This window comes from Molothrus ater, chromosome 1 (assembly GCF_012460135.2).
Source record: "Molothrus ater isolate BHLD 08-10-18 breed brown headed cowbird chromosome 1, BPBGC_Mater_1.1, whole genome shotgun sequence".
Taxonomy (NCBI): domain Eukaryota; kingdom Metazoa; phylum Chordata; class Aves; order Passeriformes; family Icteridae; genus Molothrus; species Molothrus ater.
This window is the reverse complement of record NC_050478.2, coordinates 86,159,299-86,186,195: the sequence shown is the minus strand read 5'-3', so window position 1 is coordinate 86,186,195 and position 26,897 is coordinate 86,159,299. Positions and strand designations below refer to the sequence as shown.

At 41.6% G+C, this 26,897-nt stretch overlaps 1 protein-coding gene across 2 annotated transcripts in view; it reads right to left on the bottom strand.

Annotated features, from left to right (window-relative positions):
- Positions 1–26,129, bottom strand: part of FHOD3 (formin homology 2 domain containing 3) — a 377,016-nt gene extending 350,887 nt beyond the window's left edge. For both annotated transcript variants that reach the window (XM_054515024.1, XM_036404996.2), the window contains exon 1: positions 25,660–26,129. In XM_054515024.1, the coding sequence (XP_054370999.1) occupies positions 25,660–25,824 (165 nt within the window). In that variant the 5' untranslated portion in view covers positions 25,825–26,129. The remainder of the gene's footprint in view (positions 1–25,659) is intronic.
- Positions 26,130–26,897: the final 768 nt, after the last annotated feature.

The following is a 26,897-nucleotide window of genomic DNA, read 5'->3' as shown; positions in this document are numbered from 1 at the left end:
GTTCCACCTCCCTGCCATGGGCAGGGACACCTTCCACTGCACAAGGCTGCCGAAATCCCCATCCAACCTGGCCTTAAACACTTCCAGGGATGGCATATCCACAACTTCTCTGGGCAACCAATCCCACTGCCTCACCACCTTCACTGTAAAGAATTTCTTCGTAATATCCAATCTAAACTTACTCTCTTTCAGTTTAAAGCCATTCTGCCTTGTCCTATCACTGCAGGACCTCAGAGAAAGTCCCTGTCCAGGTCTCCTACACCCCGTATAAGTACTGGAATCTGCTGTATGGTCTCCCTGCAGGCCTCTCTTCCCCAGCCTGAACAACTCTGACTCTCATAGCCTGTCTATAAAGGAAAGATGCTCCAGCCCTCTAAGCATCTTTCTGGCCCTCCTCTGGATTCTCTCCAACACATCCACGTCTGGTAGGGCCAGAGCTGAACGCAGTACTCCAAGTGAGGTCTCACGGGAGCAGGGTCTCTCTGGATGGCATCCCTTCCCTCCACATGACACAGCTGGGTGTCATCAGCAAACCTGCTGAGGGTACACTCGATCCCACTGCCCATGCCACCAGCAAAGATGTTGAACAGCGCTGGTCCCATTACCAACAACTGAGGAACACCACTCACCACTGGTCTCCACTTGGGCATTGAAACATTGACTACAACCCTGACAATTTCTCATCCACTAAGTGGCCTGTCTATCAAATCCATGTTTCTCCAGTTCAGAGAATAGGACTTTGTATGTGACTTTGTTGAATGCTTTGCACAATTATGGGTAGATGATGGCAGCTGCTCTTCCCTCACCCACCAACACCAGAACCTCATCACAGAAGGCTACCAAATTTGTCAGGCACTATTTGTCCTTAGTGAAGTCATGTTGGTTGTCATCAATGCCCTCATGATTTTCTAGGTGCCTCCGCATAATTTCATGTGCTCCATGACCTTGCCAGGCACCAAGGTAAGATTGACTGATATGTAGTTCCCTGGGTTATGTTTCCCCTTTTTCAAACAGTCAACCTTCCCCAGAATGCCACAGCTTCTCAGATACAATGGACAGTGGTTTAGCAACATCATCGCCAGTTCCATCAGGACTCATGAACATATCTCATCAGGTCCCATGGATTTGTGCACCTTCTGGTTCTTTAGATGGTCTCAAGCCTGATTTCCTACAACAGGCAGCTCTTCAATCTCACAGTACCTTGCCTTTGCCTTCTGCACCCTGGGTGGCAGGGCTGGAGCATTTGTTATTTAAGACCTAGGTAAAAAAGTCATTGAGTACCTCAGTCTTTTCCATATTTTGGATCTCCAGGTCTCCTGTTTCCTTCCATAGAAGGCCAACATTTCCCTAATCTTTCTTTCATCACTGACGTGCCTGCTGAAGCTTTTGCTGTCCTTGACATTTCCAGTCAGATTTAATTCTATCAGGGCTTTAGTATTCCTAACCCAATTCCCGCTTGGCTGCTTGGACGATTTCCTTGTGTTCCTCCCAGTCTACCTGTCCTTGCTTCCACTTTCTGTATGCTTCTTTTTTGAGTTTGAATTTGTCCAGATGCTTCTTGTTCATCCATGAAGACCTCCTGATTGTTTTGCCTGATGTCTTTTTTTTGTGACGCATCACACCTGAGCTTGAAGAAGGTGAACCTTCAATATTAACCAGCTTCTATGGGCTCCTCTTTTCTCAAAGGCCTCTTTGAGAGTAGTCTACTAAGCAGCTCCTTGAAGAGACCTTCTGAAGCCTAGGGCAGAGAGCTTGATGTGCATCCCCCTGGCTGCCCCAAGGATCTTGTACTCCACCAGTTCCTGGCCACTGCAGCTGAGGTTGCCCTTGAGCTTCACATTCCCTGCCAGCCCCTCCTTGTTGGTGAGAATAAAGTTCATCATAGCACTCCTCCTCAATGGCTCCTCCATCACTTGGAGAAAGAAGTTATCATCAACATATTCCAGAAACCTCCTGGAGTGCTTCTGCTCACTGTGTTGTCCCTCCAACAGATAATGGGATGGTCAAATTGCGCTTTGAGGACCAGAGGTTGTGAACATGAGGCTTCTCCTATCTGTCTACAGAGGGCCTCACCTACTTAGTCTTCCCACTTAGGCAGCCTGTACCAGATCCCCACTAGAATGTCCTCCCTTTAATCTTGATCCATGAACTCTGTGTTGTGTCCTCACTCACCCCTAGCCAGAGCTCCATGCGCTCCAGATGGTCACTAACTAGTGGTCAACATCCCCTCCTTGTGTCCCCTCTCCCTGTCCCTCATAAGGAGCCTGCATCCATCCATTCTAGTCATAGGACCCATCCCACCATGTCTCATGCAAGTGGCGAGCTCCTGGCAGGTCTTGGCACTTCCCTGGGATTTCCCCATCTCAGGAAATCCCCCTATACGCTGTGATCTCCTACTTTGCTATGGAACATGCCCGCATCACCTCAGTAATCCCTCTAAAACACCTGGCATTAGCTACTATAGATCAATGACATCAGTTATCACTTTCTTTAATGCACAAAAGAACAACTAAGTACCTGTATTTTGCTATAAGCATAAAAGTTCCTATAAACCAACCCACTTGGGGCCCTTGTTTTCAGTGCTTGCTGCCAACATAAAAAAATAAAAAACAACCAAATCTGAATGACCGAATTAAAGCACGAAGAGCAGTTCTGATAAGAGAAATGGGTCAAACCCACTAAGACTGCACATGGCTTTCTGCAATACTTGTCTGGACTTACAGAAATCTGTCTTAAGTGATTTGAGTGTATTTGCCTGCAAAAAAGACACTGGAAATGGTCGCAGACACCTACAAGACCTACATATGTACACGGCACCTTTATGTAACTATGTATCATCGTCAGGCAAGCGGGAACTTGTGTCAGCTTCAGAGCAAACAGTCTCCTGTGTACTCCTGCTCCTGGCCAGCACTCACAACTTGTAACATAGATCATTTTGACAATTTACCTCACAACAAATGGTTGGGTTTCCTTGCAATGCAATTGGGCATCAAGCTGTCAAAATAGCTCTGGACCAGCTGTTTGGAAGTGTCTGATGGAGATTTGCAACCAAACCCATGCATCATGTGAGAACTCTCCTTTAGAGAGCTGAGAACAAGCAAGGAAGGGGAAGATGCTACTTTGAATATTAAACTGTCAAAATTATTTCACAGATGTCCAGGGCTATTGTGCAGATCTGGTCCTTCGGGTGCACTCATATAAGCTGGGCAAGACCACACAGTTCTCCATTCCCAAATTAATTGATGTAATATTATGTACCACAGATAAGCCTTCATACCCATGTGGTTGAGAGCTCAGATGTTCCTTGCTGCTGCCTGTAACAAAGTAACTTGGAATACCCCCTTACACACAGAATATGCCCTGAGGCTGTATGGATTATCTGGTCTAATATTTCCCGGAAGGTGCAGGAACACCATACTTGCACCTTTCAAAACTAGGGACTTCCCAACTTTGTGGGCAGGACTTCTCTAAAAAAAAAAAAAAAAAGGAAAAATAAAAAGAGAGAAATAAAAAAAAACCCTCAATAAGCACACTAAATACCCTGATTTATGATTTTGAGTTAAATGGGAATGTGTATGTGGCTTATGAAGGGAACTCGGCTGCATGTAGACACCTTTACTACTAAAAGTTGAAAAGACTTTTAATGTTTTCACATGGAGAAACATGCCCAATGCTTGAAGTTTGGAACAAAGCTAGGAGCAAATTTAAAACAGTGGGAAGAATCACACTTCCCACAGCAGAGGCAACCCTAAGATGGTTAACCCACAGTCACACAGCAAGCTTCTGGCACATCCAGAAAGAGCAAATGTTCTCCCAAGGCTTAGATCAAGGCATTCATCTCAATCCTATCCCCTCTTTGCAAACATGGCCTTTTCGTACTTGTTTTGAGACCCAAAACTCTCAAAATAAAAGTATAGGCTTTCTTCTGACACAAGAATTAATTCTACACTACCTTACACTAAAAAAAGCATCATGTTAACTAGTAATGATGAATAAAATAAGTTTCCCTTCCATAAAGCTGCTTTAACCTCATTACAAAAGGATCTGGCTCAAGTAAAAGGGCAAAATCTCCCCTCTGATAAAAAAGCACTCATTTTGAGCAACTAGTAGAAAGACATACCTGTTTCTCACTTCATATATACCTTCGATAGTCACCATACCTTTCACTGACTTAAAAAAAAACAGCAGCACAATGATAAACCCCAAAAACAAGTAAACAACACATTCAGGAGAAAAAAAAAAACAATAGCCATTAGTCTCTCTCTTCAGAATTGATTTTACTATGAATTACAACAAGAACTAATTTACTTTCAGAGTGAGCTTAACCACTATTATACCACAATAACATAACAGAACTTTACCTTGGAGCTGTTGCTATTCATCCTTCCAGTTTCATTCACTACAGGCAAATGTCTCACATAGCTCACACTCTCTAGTGGGAGCTAGCTACAATCAAAAACTCTGAAATACGAAGCACATAGCTCTGTTTTATTCATGGTGCTCTTGTTTGCCAATTAATTTGAAAGCAATTTTTACAGTGGGAAGAGAAGCATGGCTTGGCTAAGATGCCCTCTTAGACTACACAGTGAAAGGACAGAGGCATAACCCCTATATAATTTTTTAAATTAACATATAAACAACTGAAGTTTGCAAAGCATCAGAGCCTTCAGTGCCATTCTACACTCACAACATATACACCAGTGTAACTTTACCAGCTCTGCAGGGATGATGTCATCCTCTCCAAGAGCTTGTAAGTGAAATAAGAAACTGGTTCTTTCAATAAGCAAGAAGGCCCATTCCTTTTGTTTGGCTTTTATAGAATCATAAAGTCATTTAGGTTGGAAAAGACCTTACGATAATTAAGCTAACCATTAACTGTACCCCTAAACCATGTCCCCAAATGCCACATTTACACATCTTTCAAATACCTCCAGGAGTCATGACTCTACCATTTCCCTGGGCACCCTGTTCCAGTGTCTGACCACCCTTTCCATAAAGAATTTTTTTCTAATATCCAATCTAAACCTCCCTGATGCAACTTGTGGTCAATATCCTCTTGTCCGGTTAGCTGGGAGAAGAGACTGGTTCCCACCTCACTACAGCCTCCTTTGAGGGAGCTGTAGAGTGATTAGGTTCCCTGAGCCTCCTTCTCCCCAGGCTAAACAGCCCCAGCTCCCTCAGCTGCTCCTCATGAGGCTTGTGCTCTAGACCCTTCACCAGCTCCACTACCCTTCTCTGGACATGCTCCAGCACCTCAATGTCTTTCTTGCAGTGAAGGGCCCAGAACTGGACACAGAAGGTCAGTGTGGCTTTACCAGAGCCTAGTACAGGGGGATAATCACTGCCCTGGTCCTGCTGACATCACTGTTACTGATACAGGCCAGGTGCCACTGGCCTTCTTGGCCACCTGGGCACACGCTGGCTCATGTCCAGCTGCTGTCAACCAGCACCCATAGGTCCTTTTTCAGTGGACAGTTTTCCAGCCACTCTGTCCCCAGCCTCCAGTACTGCCTGGGGTTGTGATGACTCAAGGGCAGGACCTGACACTTGGCCTTGTTGAACCTCATGCAGATAGCCTTGGCCCCTCGATTCAGCCAGTCCAGATCCCTCTACAGAGCCTTCCTAGCCTCCAGCAGATCAACAATCCTGCCCAACTTGGTGTTGTCTTTGAACTTACTTAGGGTACACGTGACCACGTTTTTATTATCATTTATTTATTGATGACCATTTATCATCAATAGAGATGTTAAGCAGGACTGGCCCAAATAATGAGCTGTGGGGAACTCCACTGGTAACTGGCTGCCAACTGGTTTGTAACTCCATTCACCGTCACTGTCTGGACTCGACCACCCACACAGTTTACCTATTATTTTTTCAGTGCACACACAGTCCCCTCTTGAAGCACTAGTCCTTCTCTATTTATAAGGGGTAAAACAAGGACTGAATACTGGGGGTGCATTCAAAAGGCAGTCTGTGAAAGGGGAGACAGTTTTGAAATTCTCCATAGGTGCTTTGCTGTTGTAGTTGGTTGGTACACAGCCAGGGAAACCCTGGGCACCCAGGAGCATTCCTGTGGCCATGGATACTCACTCTTCTCCTGCCTGCAGTACCTCTAGATGACTTTCCACTTCCAGAGCAAAAAATAAATTGAAAAAAAAAAAAAAAAAAAAAGGCAAAGGCAAGAGGCAACATTCAAGCCCATCCTGGCAATAGTCCAAAGGAAAAAGACCCAAACAAAGCACAATCCAACAAAGATCCACAGATTGGGAAAATGCTGACAACCTAAGTAGCAGGAAGTTTTTGATGATCCAAAAGCCATTGTGAAGCCCAATTAAAAAGAAAGCAAAAAACAGATAACTCAATCATCTTAAAACAGGAAAAGAATGAACCTTTTTGTCATGCAAGAAGAAGGTTCAAAGTAAGAAATTAGAAATACAGGTTTTCCCTCCATAAAAAAAAAAAAATAATTAAAAAAAAGTCTGCAAAAAACCCAACCAAAAAAATCAGAAAACATTTTCACTAAATGTCAGCTCAGTGAAAAAAGCAACTGTGAGCACAAGACCTTCCTACTCTTTCTTTATTTTGAAAATGATACTTCAATTTCTGCAGCAGAGGCGCTTCAGGTTGGGATTTTGAGTCCTTTTTTTCTGAAGCAATGTATTGCTCTTCACTGGTAGAGCAAACATCCTGGTAGTTATTATGTTTAAATACATGCTTCAAACAGTTTTCAGGTTATTTGGTTTTAGACAGAGAAATAAGCCCCAGATGTTTCACTGAGAAGGTTTTCCACCAGGAAATTCATGGCCCTTCCAGATGTCTCAGATATCTAAAAGTCGAAACTTATTTTTTTTCATGACCGGCATGAATATGTTCTTTCCAACAAGATTATTATAAATGTGTCCATAGGCTATAGGTGCAGATTGTACCAGATGAATTTGGGATTATTTGAAAGAGTGAGCAGCAACTAAATCTTCCTAGTACCTTCCTCTTAGTAGTGTTTTGCATATCTGTATCCTTGTTTGGCACACTATGGCAAGCAAAATTTGACAGAAACAATCTAATTAAAAAATACATAATCTCTATTTATAATTACATGAAGTAGGTTGAAATGAGGGCTGGTTTTCATTTTTGCAAACTTTGGACAGTCTTGTAGCTTTAATGATCTGTAGACCCATCTTTTAGGTAGTAAGATGCAGACCCCTTGATGATCATGTTATTTCAGTAGCCAAAATTCCTCTGCTTTTCCTCATTGATAAGTAACTTTTGGATGTCTTGCAGGCAGCAACTGCTGTCTTTTCTCCCCACCCTTGCTAACATTGTCTCTGCACCCCAGTTATCAGCCATCTTCCCTCTCAAATTTTTTGTCATGTTAACATGATCTATCACAGAGTGCTCCGACATTCAGGCCTCAGAGTTCCTATTTCTATTTCAGACCCGAGGAAAGGCTCACCATCTAAGAAAAGAACCCTACTTCTCTTGGGAGCTTTATCTTTTTTTCCTGAGACACTGGCACAAGAATTCTAAACAAGCAATGCTGGTAAGAAAAATGAATACCGCATACTTTTTTTTAAACAGGAAATATGTCAGCTGTCTTCTTGGGAAGCACTATATAAGACTGGGTTTGCAGGTTTATTTAATGTACTTTTGTTGGATTTCTCTGGCAGCAGCACCTCCTACTCCTCATAGATATACAGGCACAATTCCAGAGAAGATACTGGGACTCTACATGGCCACCTGTAGGAACAGACAGATTTTGCGCTCAGATTTCTTAGCCACAAAAATACTTTGAGTTCAGAAATACCAAGCATGAAGAGATGAAGCTCCTGATTTTTCAGGAGCAAACAAAAAAGTGTTCTCCTCAGTGGGACAGGAGTGGGGTCTCTATCATACTTATGGTTATACACCAACTTCTCATTCACGCATAAGCGTAGTTCTTCCATAAATCTCCATGGAATCAGCTTCGATACCTCCTGACTCTCAGAGCAAAGCAGAAAGTTCTGGCAACACAGTTTACAAGGATGTTCTTAGAGTATTTGCTTAGAAGGCAGTCTTTTCTTGTCTCTATTACCTGATTTTCCTGAACACACAGAGAGAAGATCATATTTAACTGATTTATATTTTTTATAAGACCAAATGTACAAAGTTGTATCTTGAGCTGTACTAGCAAAAAAATTTAAATCTTGATTAATTGGGGCACAAAACACTTCTGGTAAAAGAATTAAATCTGTGAGATTTCTCTTTTTCCCTCTTCTTTTCCAATTGGACACAGTGTTTATGATATGAAATTGCACTACATTATAACAAGAAATTACACTGATGAGTAACTGGATGAGTTACTGCAAGCCCTATGAACCAACAGAAAAGTTAATAAACACAATTCATTTGTCCTGACTGTCCTTCCAGAACCATATGAGAATATTGATTACTAGTAAATAAATAGTCCTTTAGAAACCACTTATTAAATAATCGAGGTGGGGGGTTGTAAACAGCGTAGGGTATAGATCTGCAGTCAATTTCTACTATACTTTGCAATTATTACGTAAGTGGTAACTTTGTCCTTATGCTGGAGGGGAACCACAACTCAAAGTCCATCATTGAAAACAAAAGCCAAGAATGCTGCAAATACATGATGGACAGAAATCCTGCAAGTGAAACTTTGCAATTTAAGTTTATGTTGGATATCTCAATCCCAACATTAGGCTCCCTTCATTAGCTTTGACAAACAGTGGATTAAAAATTTAATCTGTTGGGCATATGCAGTAACTTTTACGTACTTGTATGCCTTAATGGCCATGTGAGCTGTGAAGGTAGTAGGGTTCCCTGCTAAGCAAAGGCCAAAATTCAAGCACAGGTGACAGAAACAGCTCTTAAATCACACAGTTTTGTGAGACACCAAAGCAGAAAACTGATTCCATAAAACAACAACAAGGCTTCCACAGTACAGAGGATCCCATTGCAGAAATGCATATAAGAGAACCTCAGTATATAAATCCATAACATGCCAATGCTAACCCATGTCAAAGGCTAACCCGTGCTTCCCTTCCACTACAGCCTTGGTTCGAATTTAGCTTCAGGTGACACAAGTCAATTTGAGAACATTGGTATATTTCACATAAAACATTCAAGAGATTCTTTTCCTAGGTCATAAACCTTTCAGGTACACTATGACCATCTTTCAAAGAGTGTAATCAAGTCATTCAGCAATTTCTACTCCAGAAAGATCGGCTCTGATTGCTAAACAACGGTGTCATGATGACAAGCTGACCGTGCTTTGGCCTGATTAGACATAGTGGTTGCTGAAATCTCAACAGGATGTGAAGAGAAAGGAATCCAAGATCATTACTAGCTATGGTTGATTTTCTACTGGGAGGGTTTTTGATTGACAAACCACTCTGCTGAGTTACCCTTAAACATGTCCAGCTTCCCAAAGAATACTTCTGTATTCTTTGGTAGCAATTCATTTGTTTGTAAAATGCAAAAAATATAAAAAATGCAACAGATTTTATGTAAAGCCTATAGCAGTTTTTGGATGAATGCTATTATAAGCCTAAATGATGGCTTATGACAAAACAATAATTGTAATACCAAATAAGGGTATTTACTTTTTCCAGGAAGAAGAAGCAGAAGAACAATCAGACTCAATAGACAAGTACAAACCAGAAGCTGCTTATTCTTATATTATGAATACTGAATAATTTGACAGCATAATGAAAAACACTAACAAAGGGGTAACAGACAACAAAAGTACATAATCACACCAAAAAAAAAGCAGAATAAAGAATGCATACCAGCACTAAATGTTCATTCAGTAATCAAATGACATCTACAATATGACATCTACAATCTATTTGAAAAAAGTACCTCGAGTTTAGATAGTAAAACAATTTCTGTAATTTACACAAGGATAGTGCACAGAAACTTAATGTTTAAGCCATTATTTCACTAAAAAGAGCTCTTGGAAAAATAACATTTGAGAATCCATCTGAGCTGCATATTAAGGTCATGCTCATGGCCCACTATTCCACCACATCCAATTCAAGATGATTCAAACTTAAAAGAAAAATGTCTCCTCTGACCCATATCTAGAAAACCTCAGTGGAAATAGCTAAGCAATTAGGAAAATGGCTTTCAAGTACCAGTCATTGACCACTGTGCTATACAGACACACACAGTAAAATACCAAAAGTACATATGGTAAGATCCAGAGTCAAAGTTCTAGCCAGCATTGTGTCATCAAGAGCATGAAGAAAATATCCCCACCTTTGACAATTGTCCTGCTATAATCTGTTAAATAAGATTAAAATTAATTAAAACACATTTGTGCAGAGAGCACCTTACATGTCTGGAGAGTCTTTCACCACATATGCCTGCATGGTGTGTTCCTTCAACAGCAAGTATTTTGCAAACAAGTATCTTCCCATCATTCATTTTCTATGTGTCTCCCAAAACTGAAGGTAGCTCAAAAAATCTAGTTATCAAATCAAGGGGTTTTTTTTAATATGATATTTTTATTTAGGTTCCTATTTATATGTTCCTTCTTTACTTTCTTCAGTTTAAGTTACTTGAACTGAATAGCAAAAATATATACTACTTTTTAAACAGAGTTCTTACTCATTATAATAATTTCAAATATCAGTAACATTCTCACAGGAAACATGACAGTTAGAAGACTCTTAGGCCATTAAAAGAAGTACATCCCTAAGGGAAGTCTCATTAACACCTTTCCTGTGTGAAGGATAGGATTCAACATGCCAAAACTAGGGTGACTGCAGATTGCAGCATGGGTCATATTGTCAAACATCACCATTGTCTTATAGGCTGGATTTCTATTTTAATACAAATGTGGAATGGTCCACATTTATCAGTGACAGCCCTCTCCTTAGAGATGAGAAATGGATACAGATTCCTTCAGGCAAAGGAAACTGAATGTTGAGTCCTGTTCAAAAATCAACTGCTTAAGCAGGTACTGACATGACTGTCTTGACAAATTCCATTAAACTTTTCATCCCAAAAACTTTTTCCAACAAGCATTCAACTAACTACTTTTAAACACATGAGGTTTACACTTGAGACAAAACAGTCTGTCTAGATACAGTTTTATTGCACTAACTGGCATTTTTAGTACATTGAACTAGCATACTAAAACCCTGGCCTAAACATGTTTCACCCAATATACAGTAAAAGCCAGTTTTCCTCACAGCAACTTTAGACACCTGCTGCTCTGACACTGATAAGACCATGATGTAAATATAATTTTTCCTCTGGACAAATAAAACAACTGGGTATCAACTCTCAAGTGAAATGAGTTGTAAAAGTTTTTTCAGGGGCTGGCTGAAGTATAACAGTTAGTTAGGGAAGTTGGATAGACTTCATATCTTTTTCCCTGGCAATAGACGTACTTCTTAAGCTTATTTTCACTTTAGAAAGTTTGAAGAATTTATAGACAACAAAATAATTCCCCTGCCTCCAAATCATAAAACAACAGATCATGTACAAACTTTTTTTCTCCTGAACCAGAACAAAACAAGGTGCAATAAAAGATTGCTTATCAGTTTAGTACTTTATTTGGTACTTTAGAAGACTATGCTAAGGTTGTAATATAACAGTCAAAGGAAAACTGCATAAACAAAACATTAACTGTATAATCTGCAACAGCAATGTTGCTATTCAAACATCATGCCAATTTTTCCATTAGGAGCCATTCAGCTGAAATGCTTCTCCTGGAATCCCAGGCACTGCTCTCCTCTACCACCCTACTCACTCCTGCACTCAGAGAGACAATGATCCATGCTTCAAAACCTTTCGTTTCTCTGGGAAGATGAAATGGCTATATTCCAAGGAATGATCCAGGAAAGAAAATCTGTTTTGCATTCTTTGTTATACCACAAACATACATGTGCATCCAGGGGTGAGGTAGACTTTCTATGTATTACAAGGCTTTTGTTTGATTCTTCCTTTTGGTCTAGCATAGCAGCTCTGCCAGTTCTGCCCTTCTATACTGATGTGGTTCAAAGCTTCACCTTTTCTCTACTTCAAACAGAAGCTCTTCACTCAGTGGCCTCAAAAAATTAAAAAATCATCTTTATGTGACCCACTGCAAGCAGGTCTGCAACTAACAGTAAGCCCTACCCAAATGTAAATCATGAATATGGGCAGGAGTAGAAGAAGGCTTTGAATATTACATTGTACTTCATAGCTCAAATGCAATTTCCTTACTTGCTTATCCTTTTGTTAGCACTGGAGATTACAGCCACACCCCTTTTATAGATGGCCCTCCAGAAATTGCTTCTGAGAATCAAGCAATTACAATGCTATTTCTGGCTTTTAAATAACCGTTTTCTTAAAAACGAACAGACTTTCCTTTTTCTGTTACCTGTATCGCATGAAAGGAGCAAGTCCTGGTTACTCAAGACAGCTGTCCCATGCACCAAATGCCCATCACCATAGTCACCCATGAAGAGGAACAAAGTAGTTATCATCAGTCGCCAAAATCTGTCTCCTTGAGGAGGCTGACTCACAGCAAACCACAAACCCACATCAGCTTTAAGCTGAGCTTGTACCTTCTGACATAGCACAGGCTGCAATACTGAAAAACAGAAAGGGGATGGGTAGGAAGAATGAGACATGGCACAAACCACATAGCCTGCTTTGCTACACAGGCCATTGTAATCTCCCAAACACCTCCATGTGTTTGTATAAACACTCTGTGGTTGGGGATTTGCACTCACCTCCCTTCTCCACAAGACAAACAAACTAAACACAGTAATTAGCTTCAGCAGCTTCTGATTAAGTAAATAGGGTTTTCCATTTCCATTAGTAGCTCATAAAGGTAGACACTAATATGAGCACAACTCAGGTCATTGCCCAGTGGTGACAGTTTTACAGTCAAGCCAAAGGTTCCACTGCAACAGCAAACATCAGTCAAATTCCCTAGTAGGACAGGCACAAGTTCACACAGCTACGCTGTTACAGATTATGTAAGAACATCTAAGTCAAATCACTCAGACTTGCCCAAGCAGCTAATTAGAACTTCTCACAACAAAGCCCATCAATATTTAACAGAGATATCCAAAAATAAACAAGGGGTTTGGTTTGCTAGAACAGATTGTCCTACAAAATATCTTGACATAACACCTATTCAAGTTACAAGTGACAAAGTGCAGTCTACAATAGATACTAAATTTGGCTGGCAACCTGCTCATGATTGTATTCTTGCTTCTGGGCCAGGAAAGCTTTATAGACTTCCTTTCATTTCTTATCATGTACCCTCATCCTACTCCATCAGTCTTTGGTTGTCTCAAAAATCTGCCTTCAAAAATAACTTGAACCATTCAACTTAATAGTAGCCACATGGAAATACAGCACGAAATCAGTCACTTTATTTAAACTGTCAAACATCCAGCTGATTAAAAAGCACCACAGGGGCATGGCTTCAATAATAACCTCCTATGACTCACCTATAGAACACTTCAGCCTTGACTTATTTTGAAGAAATGGACAAACAATCAACATGAGAAAACAAAGGTAGGATTAATATTACTTTGATTGCAGTTACATATACACACAAATGTCCAAGAAGGTAATCTTTTTACAGTAATTATTTGTAGCTTACTTTCCCTTCCCTGATTTTAACAATTAAACACAGAGACTGAGTACCCATCAGCCTTTATCCCATGGTTGGTCCTGCAGAGGAATTCAGTGAGGAAAAAGGCTGATTTTTTTTTCCTTTTTGAGTATTTCTGCAAACCATAATTTATGAATTGGTGCTTAATTATCTCAGACATTTAGATTACTCTTCATTTCAAGAAATCTAATTTGGTGGATGAAGAACATGAAAGTATAATTTCAATCAATCTCCCTTGAAACTTCTTAAAATAACACTAGCTGATGACTACTCACAAGATAGTAAGCTATTTCTCTCTTCTCAGCTGCATATATCTTTCAGAAATATTTGCTGGAATATCAGTGACAAACTGTAATAACATAAAGGAAGTAAATATAGTTCAACTTACACTGCACTGAAAAATATTTCTAATCTCCTTTTTGTCACTCAAATCACACCTAACTGTAATGATTTCCAAATGCTATGGTCTATTACCAGTGGCTTTCCCACAGAAGCAACATCAATCTAAAGAGTGGGTTTAAGACAAGGACATTCTTTCAACAGCCTACCAGAACTATAGAAGAATAGTATAGTAGGTCATTTATTTGAGCTAAAATCATGTGAGCCAAATTCATCAAGTTAAGAAAATACCTTCTTCAAGCATTAAACCCTAGAAATCATGGGACAGCATTCTGCCTATGGCCTTTGTCAACTTTTAATTATGTCATGTTACCAACAGACTGCTAAAGCAGCGTGCAAGTGATAGCACACAGCATGTCTGAGTACAGCCTATTTTTAGTCTGCAATTCAATCAGCACTCTTACAATGGCAAGGATTACAGTCCAAGACAGCCACATTGCTGTATATAGGCCAATGCAATTACATGTTGAAACATGTTGAGAGAACGTGGTGGCAAACTGGAGTCAGTGTTGGGAGGAGGCACACCAGACACACAGCTGCTCCATGGTAGCTGATGTCTTTACTGGCAGAGCCCAACGCTCCCATCTCACCCACCTTTGTTAACAGACCACAAAGGAAAACATTTGAACAAATGACAGTTTTACACCAATTCCTTTCAATATGATTTACTGCTTATGAAAGACAGACAACATTTTGGCAGTCTTGAAAATCAATATCCTTCTACCTTCATTGGCAGGTGTTCAGAAACATTTAGCTTCGCCAACTCTGAGCAGCCCCCTTCAATCCTGCCTGAGAATGCTGCCACTGAAGAGACAACTCTGTCTTCATTCTGGCTCTCCTGAACTCTTGTGCTGAGGTAGCAGTTACAACATTTGCAAGGATGCTTTTAAATAGCTGTCTTTCATAATACAGAAAAGAAAAATTAAGATTTTCAAGCCAATATATTTTTACACATTCAAATGCTAACTCTTAATTAAAATGTTACACTCTTGTTGTGCTTTTAATCTTCAGGAGTCACATTTCAGGCTTTTCCCATCCAACTATACAGACATTAAAAAAAAAAAAATTAAATGAACCTTGCTGTGTAACAGACAGGATCAGACTTAGGACCTATAGGACTTAATGCTTGAAACTATCAGAACAAAAAGAGGTGACCCCACAATACAATCATTTGTTCTTTAGGACACAGTTAAATGATTCATCAAACAATAAAGACTTTCGTACACTAAAACTATGGCTGAATACTAATCAATGACATGAGGAAGCTTATGGCTGTGTTCCATTACCAGTTTCCCAGGACCAATAATTTTTTTTTATACAGCCTCTGAAAGTAGCCTAAATAGTATCCTATTCCTCTTCATCTTTATACAAATGATCACTAGGAAACACTTCCTTCAAACCCCTTGATGAAAGAGAGAAAAATACTAAAAGGAACACATACATATTCTGAGGACTTTCAAGCCAAACACTTATATAAGTTATGGGCACATCTAATTAGCAAAGAAAGAATCCTGTATCTTGAGATAATTCTCTCCATTATAAAAAGCTCCTAGATTTCAAACTTACTACAGGTGGACATTTCTCAAAAGGGCACATTTTTGAGTGCTGATCACTTTCCTTTAGCAAGATGAAATGAAGGCACCAAAAAAACAGATTCAGAGTCTCTGAACAATAAGTTCAGAAACTCAAAGATATGGGCACACCCTAGGCTTGACATAAATTCACAGTGATAACTGGTGGCTTTTTCATCCACATTTCAAAACTAAGCAAAAAAACAACATTAAGAAGACAGAAAACCTAAAATCATTTTAGGTTTTAAAAAATTCAGCAGCATCTGAACTGAGACACCCATCTTAAGCCTCAGAAACTACACTTTAACTTCTAAGAGATGAGGATTTTCTTCCACCACTTTCCCCCACAACTCTCAGCTTTGTCAGAAAAATGACTCATTTTTCTTCCCAGACAGGGCTCAGTCTAGAAAAAGCATAACAACAGTAATGGACACACATAAGGCAGAATAACATACAGTAACGACACCATACGGTAGCTGAAACAATACTGCAGACAAATTGACTTTTTAATTAGGCTAAAAAAAAGCAACAATTGAAATCAGCATCTGAACAAGAACACATTAATGTCTACAAGGCAAGTATAACAAATCTAAGTGCATTAATTGCAGTTATTAAAGCTCACTTCTGTGGAAAAAATAAAGGGGACATAACAAGTAAAATAATGAGCAATACTACAGTATAAAGTGAAGGCTGTATATAAGACTCTACAGGAATGCTCAGGTCACAGGCAAACACAACTGTGGATACTAAACCCACAAGAGTTGCATTTCTTTCTGCCTTGTGTAGTCAGAGACAAAAACACCTCATGCACTATGATCAAACCAGAACAAAATATTCACAGTAAGATGAGACCCCTTCAGCTGTGACCAGCAATGATCATTGCAATACATTAATCATTTAGAATGTTCATATAGGATAAATCAGTCACGTCCGTCTGAAATAAAATACACTGCTTTTCCACCTGTGAATGAAGCCTGCCTGCCTTACTCATAATCACTGGGATTGCAGGTTGCTTGCATTTATAACTGAAGCTCAAATCAACAAGTAGCATGGTAGAGTACTTGAAAGAGAATAATGAAAACACTAAAATAACACACATAGAGACTGAAAAGCACAAACAGTGTAATTTAGCAGCACCTTTTCTTCCACAGTAACACTTTTTTTTTTACAAAACACCTATTTTCAAATACATTACAATTTCCTATAAAGATGCCTAAAGGAAGGAGTGTGATGAAATGTGCCTCATGAGAGGGACTTCTGAATTTCAGAAAGCCTTAGGACCAGCACAGTTCTATAACGAGATATACGAGAATCTGCATCTCCTTGGAACACACCACTATAAAGCTTCCCAGTCCCTGACTTTTTTGAAGGTGACCAACTTTAACAAAAATAAGTAAACCCAAACCAAAACACAAAGAAAATCCTGCAAATTCACTTACTTTTTATAGACAATAGTCAGACAATGAGGTCCTTCCTGCCTGTGAGGCAGAGCAGCACAGAAAAATCTTACAATTTCAGGAATCTGGAACAGGTATCCTTAATTCTCTGCCTGGCAAACCTGGAAGGGTCTTCCATAACAGAGACACCAAGACCTCCTTTAAAGAGGGCAGAGGACTCAAGATTTTCACAAGCCAAGTCCCTCACAATGCTAGAGCTGAAGGGGAAAATAACAACCCTTTGTGTGTGGAGTCAAAGGTCATGCTCCAGGGCCAGCTGCTGCAGTATGGGAATAAACAGAGCATAGATATGTGGTTTTTTTCTGATTTCTTCACTACCCGTAAAATGCCAAGTTTTTCCAAGTACTACAAGTCTACTAATGTCTACCCCATAGCCAGAATGGCTATGGGGTAGACATTCATCACCGGCACTTAGAGAAAACTCTGAACTTTAATTACACACTGAGAAAAAACAGGCACAAGACCATATTTGGCATATCACTAGCACAGATGAGATTCCTGTTGGTTTCCTGATTGCACACTCCACTATTACATTCATTCCTTGCAAGCCTTGCAGTAATGAAGTAAGAAAGCAGACACAATGTGCTTTTTCAACTAGCTTTACCTGGCATATGACACTCAGATAAGCAACCTGGCTGGCACAGCCGTGAGAGCTACAAGTGCCCTTTTTGCCAGCCCCCAAATCATGTCAGGTGGTTCACACTGAACACACAGAGAAAGCCCACCAGACAGAATCCAGGGACTTCATCTTCTCCTTGTCAATAACAAAGCCATCCCAAAAAAAACTAACCACAAAATCCACAGGCACCTCACCAGCAGTAGGAGCAGCTACTTAACCTCCGATGATGCTACTTGGGGCTGCAATAGTATATTTACAATTCTAAAGAAAATACTTTCTCAATTTCACTTACAAAGGTTGAAGGGCTCATTAGTAAACCTGAAGCAGCTAGCTTCAAGGAACAGCACTGAAATGTCCCTCATTTTTATTTTTTAACTAGTATGAAAGTTGCTTAAAACTATCTTTTTAACTGGCATAGTCTGTAGCTTCTAGAAGATAAGAAACACAGAAACCATGATGAAAGTAAACTTTCTTTCTTTCCTAAATAGGGAAATACACTCTATCTGTAAGTGCATTTTATTCCAATATAATCATGCATGCTGTGTACAAGAGGAAAAGTGTATTGATTTATCCGTATCACTAGAGTTAAAGCAATACAACTGCACAAGATACTGCTTACTACTTTTGTGGCTGATGAACATAAAGCTTCAAGCCATACACAACCCCCCACTACTGCATGTAACCTGACATACCTGATTTTACTTTGTATTACATCTTGCTTACTTATGTAGCTTCTTCTTATCATCCAGAAACTAAGAGTTTAATTGTTAGTAAACACGAGAGTTTAATTGTTAGTAAACACAAGACAACACTGTTTCATTTTTCCAAGTATATATATTTTGTCATACAAACCCCTCTAGAACTAAAAGATGAAGCTGCTTTTCCAGTCACCCCAATCCTTTCTATTCAGCCTAATGATCACTACCATGTAAAATGATGACCAATATGACCAAAAGATTAATACTAATGCATGCATTGACCATATTTAACAATAGCAACTAGGCATGCAGGACCAAAATTAGCAATTCTCCAGGATTCTGTGGAATAAAATAAATAAATTTCCTTCTCACAAAATAGACAGAGGATCAGTTGAGAAGTATGACTACTAAAGTCAAGCAGTCATACTGAAAGTAAAGGAAAAAGTCTAAGCTTTTTTTTTTTTTTAAGCATCCTTAAAATGCTGGGAATGACAGAATTACTCCTTTTTAACTTGGAAATTGGAAACTGCAATGCATTTTTGTGGTATATATGTGTTGAGCTGATGACGTGGCCAGTCTTCAATAGTTTCATATGCCAGACAGTTGCAGATGTTTCTAGGTAGCTAGGCTTACTAGAGAGCTCACTGCTACTATTGTCCCAACTTGTTCCACTGCTAAAAATATGTAACAACATTCCTTGCTGTCTTATTAGTAACTGTAATACAATATAAAGTTAATATTAATATAACACAATCCAGGTTGTGTGGAAAGTGATGACAGAGGTGTAAGTAGCTGGCACTCTTTCCTCTGAGCTGGTAATGAAGTAATATCTTAGCACATGGGTTCAGCCTACTGAAGCAGCATTTACCAAAGGAGCTCTATAGCCCCAGCCCAGACCACTTCGCATCACTCAGAAATACAAAACACCTTTTGAAAGAGTAGAGGTACCAACCTGTCCTGGCTGAGCTCCAGCCAGAGAAATGGACTGTAAAACCAAGTAGGGTTGTCATCAGTGACAATGTGATGGATGGGTGAGTTACAGCCCAGCTGCCTTGCATACATTTGCACAAAGGCTGTAACGCTCATCGCTCATCGTCACAACCCAGCGAGTGAGATCAGACAGAAAGAAAAGGGATTCTCATTTAGACCCTAATTACTGGCAAGGCAGGATGGCTGTGGATGCACTAGGAAGTGAAAACTATTATAAAACTTCTGTGAGAACTTTTGTGAAAACTTTTGTTCTCATTTGGAACAACACAGAAAGAGGAGATTGCAACAGGCCAAGTCCCACATATCTGACTATTCCTTTACCAACATAGATATGAACTGCAGTCATCTTAGTTTCTTGCTCAGTTAATCCACTAGTAATCTTTACACAAGAAGAATTTGGATAAAATGAGGTATCTACAAACTGGTTTTGAGAGCAAGCATCAAAAATTGGAACTGCAAGTACGAGATTTGTGGTAGGATAACAGCAAGGTCAGACTTCTTCCTATTGCTCTCCTTTCTTTGACTAAGAACCTCCAGAAAACACAGGGTGATGATGTGAGTTTACAGAGGCTGTATCTGACCGATCTGTGATCTAAAAATTTAGTGGAATCCTGAGAACTACCAGTACACTCGCTCCTATCAGTCTTGACACGGAGCTCTACAAAGGCTCTTGAGCTATGATCAGCCAAACTCAGTGACCTGCAAGAGAGGTGTCAAAGTCAGGAACTGAGTCTCTGGGATAGATAGATAGATAGATAGATAGATAGATAGATAGATAGATAGATAGATAGATAGATAGATAGATAGATAGATAGATAGATAGATAGATGATAGATGATAGATTTGTGCCCCTGATTTTACAACACAGCTTTTAAGCCTGGATCAAACAACTGAACTGAACTGCAACTTGCCCAAACCATAACTTGTCAGAAGAACCTTGCAAGAACTTCAAAGTCCTCTTACCTTAAACTCCAGAGGCAAAGCCAGGCATTTGACAATTACTTTGTATCTGTTCTACGGGTATTTCTTCTCCTTTGAAGGCCCACACCACAGAAGACAGCTGGTGGAGACTGAGAAGCTTTTCACAGTTGTACTTTAGGGCAGGTGTTTATACTCCCCCAGAAAAGTGTGCTTCACAGAGGACTCTGATGCAGCTTGTGCTGTCAAGTCAGGAGACAGAGCAGTATCCTACCCTGCTCTGCCCTCATAAATAATTCCCTATAAAATTTGAGCATATGTGTCTGCTACAGGATCAATCTCTTGAAGCACAGGAATTTGTCAGCTCCAGAAATACTTACTAGAGTTGTAACACTTTGGAAATCTTTTGGAAACAACCTTTGTGTTAAATCCCCTCTCCTCTCGAAGGATGAAAAAATGCAGATGTCCACCTGCCTCAGGCAGAATATGAAAGACCTATGTGTCTTGACAGCCCTCAACTAAAATATTTCCCAGTCCTCAGCAGCAACACTTGCAGAAGATACCAGCCAGTTTCCCTTAGGTGTGGGTTCATTTTCCCTGGGAAAATGACAATATTCCAGTTTCCATCTTCTATTTTTCAGCTCCCATTAACAACATAATAACTAACCCAAAAATGCTCTCTTCAGAGAAGAGAAATGCTCTCTTCAGCTGCTCTTTACCAGTCCCTACATCAGGATTCAAACCACACTTTCTTCTTTTTCTGCCTAGCCTCTGTGGACCAATGCATTATTACTTAATGCCAAGGAAACCCAGGGAAGAGGAGCCAGCTGGTAGGCTTACTGCTCTCAGAAAACCTGAGGCTGCTGCCAGGGTATAGCCTGGCACTGAGTTCAATGCCAGAGCTGAGCTCCATGCCAGGACACAACCAGTGGAACTATTCCTGCTATCAGTTTACATCACACCATGCCTCAGAGTGAGCCCTGGCTTAAATGTAGGGCTAAATCACAGCAGCTGAAGACGGAAATGTGGATGGCTTATTTATGAATGAAACTCCCAAACCCCTCTAGCACTCACTGGATTTATTTGCTTATACCACTGTTTTCTGAATGACATGTTCCTAATTACAAATTCTTGGAAGGCATTTAAACACAGAAGTTGTCTCCAGCTTTCTCAGAGGGAACAGGACATCAAAACAATTATCCTTATCACACTTTAACTCTCCTTTACATTGTCTCCCACCAGTACCCCATATGGAAAGATTTTCTTTGTTGTTGCTCTCCATTGTAACATAAAGTATTTCAATTACATTTTCTTGATAAATTAGGCAGTGTGGCATCCTATTATTGTAAAGATGTATTTCTTACAGAGCTGCCCCAACACTGGACACTACTGTGGCATGTGAAAACAGACTATGGCAACATACCCAGCATGCTGTAATTATGTGAATAAGTTATAATGAAGAAGATCTCTAAAAAAAGCACACCACTTGACATTGGCCATGTATATATAGCTACTCTCCTGAGCGACCCTATGTCAGCAAGTTATAAGTATCAAGTAACTCAAAGCAATTCAAAACCAACAAACCCAATGTACCGAATTAGATTCAAAGAGCATTATTGGCACAGGGCCTGAGCCACAAATTTAGACCCAGTTCTGAATTTTCCCAAGGTTCACAGAAATGGGCAAAAGGGACATCTGAAGTCAGAGTCCAAACTAGATCCAGTTCTACTTCATACAACATACAGTAAGAGTGACCTAAAATCCTCATGAACAATAAAAGCCAAATTCAAAATGGCACCTTAGGCAGCCAAATCAATATAGGCAAACCACAAAAACTCTGCAACGTGGCATACTTACTAAGCAAGAATTTGTAAATGTCGCTAAAATACTATAACAGAATTTGTGGTACTTCATTGCATTGTCAGCTAGGATAGTGTGTTACCATCTAGGACCAAATCACTCATAACCACAGGGGATAGCTGAAACAAGCATTCCAGATGACAGTGTCCTGCCCCATGAGGCTCAGTGTGCATGCCAGACAGAGCTGAGCACAACCCAGTGAACAACAAGCTGCTGTATCCAGAGATAGGGATGTAGAAAAAAGTATGTGCACAGAGAGAAGCAGGGAAAAAAAGAGGAAGGAGGATGCAATTAGGCACCAAATCCCAAGTGAAAGAAAGATTGCAGGGACTCTTCTTATTGGTTTTCCCTATCAACCAGCTTAGGTACTCCACATTATTCAGGGTTGTAAAGACCATCCCAGACATTATTCTCAGAACTCAGTTTCTTAACTTCCCAGTGAATGTGCATAAGGATCTAAAAACATTGCTGCTCAGAAGAGAGAGTATAGATCTAGACTTGCATCCTAACTCAAGTAGAAGTGTGAGTTTAAAGAAAAGAAGAAGTAAAACCAACATGCAAAATAGAGTTGTACTTTCAAAGAACTAGAGTGAAGAAATCCTGCCCTTTGGAATCAAGCAAGAACATCTGTTGGTTACAAAAAAGCTACTAATGACATACTATGACAGGTCCGAATGTCAAAGCATTTTTAGTTTACTTTTTAAATGGTTTTCTTAATAATTATTTATAATGTTTAACTTAAAATGACTTGCAGTATACAAGTTGTCTTACTAACTACAAAAATACCACCGTCACTACACTGTCGTCATTACTAATTTCAAGACAGCAATGGCGAAATCTGACCCCACTGAAGTGAGCTGGATTCCTGACACTGACTTCATCCTATCAAGTGCTTCCCATAGCAGTAGATCATCTAAAAGATGTGCAAATCATCCAGTGGTGTGAAGGCAACAAGCTGGCAGCTCTCTTCAGAGAGTAAGTGAATGTTCACCCAAGTCAAGAGCTGGCAACTTAAAACTCGCTGGAAAAAAAGCATAACGCTGATCATTCAAACCTGCTGGCAAAAAGGCCACCAGTTTATAAAACTTCAGAAATTATTTAGGGACACATTGGTGTTCCTATGCATTTCATCATCATCATCATCATAGAAAGGCTTGGGTTGCAAGAGACCTTAAAGTTGTAACTCTCCTGCCATGGGCAGGGACACCATTTGAGCTAGAAACTCCTAGGTCTGTTTCAAGATATTTTGCTCTAGTCACTGTGATGATACTAAATGGACCCTTAATCCATTAGCTCAGCAATTTTCAAAGTTATTAATCAATCAAACCTCAGATGCCTTGATGTGAACTGACACCTGAATTTCAACCTATGCTCCACTTTGACAGCTGCATTCCTCTGAGATCAGAATTTGCCCTAATCTCTGGGTGACATGGAGCAAAATTCTTCTTAGTCAAATAATGTGGTGATCTTCTATTGACCAGTGAATATGGTCTTGAGGAAAGGCCACAGAAAGAATATGCCCACCTCCCAAAAAACAAAAACAGAAGAAAGCAACACAAATCAGTTTATTTTACAGAATCACAGGTACAAAGATGTAATGCCAAACACAAAAATGCTGCCCTGACTGCAAGTGCAAACACGGAACTAAGCTTTCATTATAATGAATAAAGGTAAACAAGCCTAATCAACCAACCCTTTTTTTTTACCTGGTAGAAGCCAAGAGATAGCCAAGAGACATAATTAAGGCAGAAATAGGAGGCCCTGCAAACACAAAGGTAACTGTAACCATGTAAGCAGATTTCAATGAGCCTGCTTACACCCTCACAACGGAAACAAAGTATTTGGAAGAGCCAGAACCGCAGATTAACAACTCACTGGGCCAGGACTTGCCTCTAGCAGAGCAGCTATCTTTCAATAGCCAGGTTAACAGCACCTCTAGGGACACAGGCCATCTCTCACCCCAACTCTCTGCAACTCCACTTTCCAAACATTAATTAAACTTGAGAAATGCTGCACGCAGAAAGACTGGGCAGGAGTGAAGCATATACAAGTGGCTATGGATTTTGGCTGGCTCCTAAGACGCTAAACCAAGTTGGTGGTGGTGTTAGTATAAAAAGTTATAAAAAATTGTCAGAGAAGTATTCAAACCAAAGCAAAACATAACAAAGTGAAATATTGCTGAAAATGAAGTTGAATTAACTCTAAATCCATATTTTAAACTATCTCTTTATTCACTTCATTTGGTGTCAGAATCCATCTTGCCTTTCTTTTAATTAGCTCTAACTCCAAAAAAAAAAAGCCTCCCATGAAAACAATGGGACCACTCTCTGAATTGAGGACGACTGAGCACATGAAAACAGAATTGACCCAGCGCACCAAGAGCTTCCAAAGTTTTTGTGCTTTAGGCAGAGCTCTGTTCACTGGATGCTGTATCCTTGGCAACTATTATGCGAGGAAACCGTTCTACAAATGCAAAACTTCTGTCTGCTCCATGAGCTTTTCTCTGAAATACTTTTATGGGGTTTTGGATATCCTTAAATCTAAGGGGACATACAGCCCTTTGTCATCTTTCTGCAGGCTCCCATGAGCATAATACAACAAGTGATGTTAAGAGAGTATTTTCCTCCCACTTCATCACAGAGCAAATAAAACTTTTACAACTTTAACTTTGTAGAAAAAAAAAAAGTGGGCATTTTTTCCCTTTCTTCTTCAGTGCACTCTGCAGAACTAATGTGCAGATACAAGATAATAATGAAAAGACATTATTATTATGCCAATCAATAGCATTGCTTTGAAAACTAAAAATTCAAGGATAATGCTCGGGTGCCTGATTTCAAGGGCAGAGCTACAAATGCCAGCCCGTATTAGAAGAAGCATGCAAGAAGAGATAGGTAAGACTTGACAAGGGCCATGCTGCAGTCTTCGCAAGAGGGACTAATAGCACCGATTGTTTCAAGGGCAGCAGACGCTGCTATTTTTACCAAAGCCCCGGCTGGAACTGCCTGGCTCATTAAATCTCAACCAGGCAAAGCCCGGGTCTTGCCGGCGCGACCGTGCCCGGCTGGCCCGACACACCACGTTATCCCGCAGTATCCTCAGATACCCAGGCAACGCTAGCGAAGGACAGGCACCGACTACTTGATACCCAACTTGGCCTTGGGTTTGATGAGGTTTTTCTTCTCCTAGGGAAATAGTGAGGCAGCTACAGCTAAAGCAGAGGCGGTAGCTGCCCTTGAGAGCGTTTGGGAACGCGGGAGAGCAGCAGAGGGAACCCCTCCGCCGTCCCCCGGGGCCTCTCCCCAGGACTTAGGGAGATGCCGATACTGCCGGGGCTAAGGATAGCGCCGGCAGAGGCAGGGGAGCCGGCGGGGCAGCCCCGCCGCCGGGCTTGGAGCCCCGGCTGCCGCCCCGCAGGGGCCGGGGGCCGTCCGCCGGCCTCCGCTCCCCGCTGCCGGGCGCTTGCGGAGAGGCCGCTGCCCTTCCCCGGTGCCCCCCACTCGCTCGCCCCTGCCCTCCCCGGTACCTTCTGCGGGGCGCGGAGGAGGCGGTGCACCCCGGCCAGCTGGGTGGCGAGCGGGATGTCCTCCCGGAAGGTGTACAGCGGCGGCCGGGTGGGCTCGGGGAAGTTGGTGCTGTTGAAGGGGTCGGTGTCATCCAGCAGCTGCACCCGGCACACCAGCGTGGCCATGGCGCATCCATCCACCGCCGCGGCTGGGCGCGGGCGGGGAGCGGCACCCCCAAGTTACCGGCACCGAGGTGCTGCCTGCGCGCCCGCCGCCGGCTGCGAGCGGCACTCCCTTCCCCGGTAGCCTCTCCCCCCGGCTCCCCGAGCGAGCGCCGGCCGCCTCACAGCCGCCGCGCCTCGGGGAGGCGGCCCATGGCCCCTTCCCCGCCGGGATCCACGAGTGCGAGCGCGCTTCAGGCCGAGCGAGGAGGAGGAGGCGGCGCCGGAGCCGCGGGGCGCGGGCAGAGCGGCAGCGGCGGCGGCGGCGGCGGCAGCAGCTCCCCCATTCCCCGCCGCTGCGCGCCGAGCGGGCAGCGGGAATGCCGTGGTCGGCACGCGCAGCCCCCAGGCCGCGCGCAGGGCCCGCAGCGCCCCCGCGCGGCCGCGCGCCGCCGCCCCGCCTCCCCCGGCCTGAGGAGACCTCCCCGCGGCCGGGCGGGAAGGGAGAGCTCCCGGGATAGCCCCCGCCTCCGCCGGCCTCCGCGGGCACGGAGCACGCACCGAGAGCGCCAGAGAGAGGGAGAGGGGGCCAGCGGGACCCCGGGCACGGAGACACACACCGAGAGGGCCAGAGAGAAGGAGAGGGGCCAGCGGGCCCGCCGGCCGCGCCCTCTGCATCACCCTTGGCTCCCGGCAACAGGGCGCGTGTACTGAGCTCGGTGTTGCTGTCACAAACATCCCAGATGTCCTAAATATTAAGTGTACTATTTACCCCGTTCCAAATAAAAGCTTTTTTTAAAAATACCCCCCCTTCACATTTTTTTTATTAAAAAGAAAAAAAATTTAAAAAAAAGGAGAAAAAAAGTTTTAGAAACTGACCTGAAACATGGGTCTTCTTTAGAAACTCATCTGAAACCTGGGGTATTCCTTAGAAACTGACCTGTAATGTAGGTATTCTTTAGAAATTGACCTGAAACCTTGTGGGTATTCGACACAAGATCGTTTTTCTGTATTTGTACGAAACCCTTTCTGCCATTAGGATTGTGCATACCAGGGGCTCATTTGGCTTCCCAGAGCATAGGGCCTGGGCAGACTTC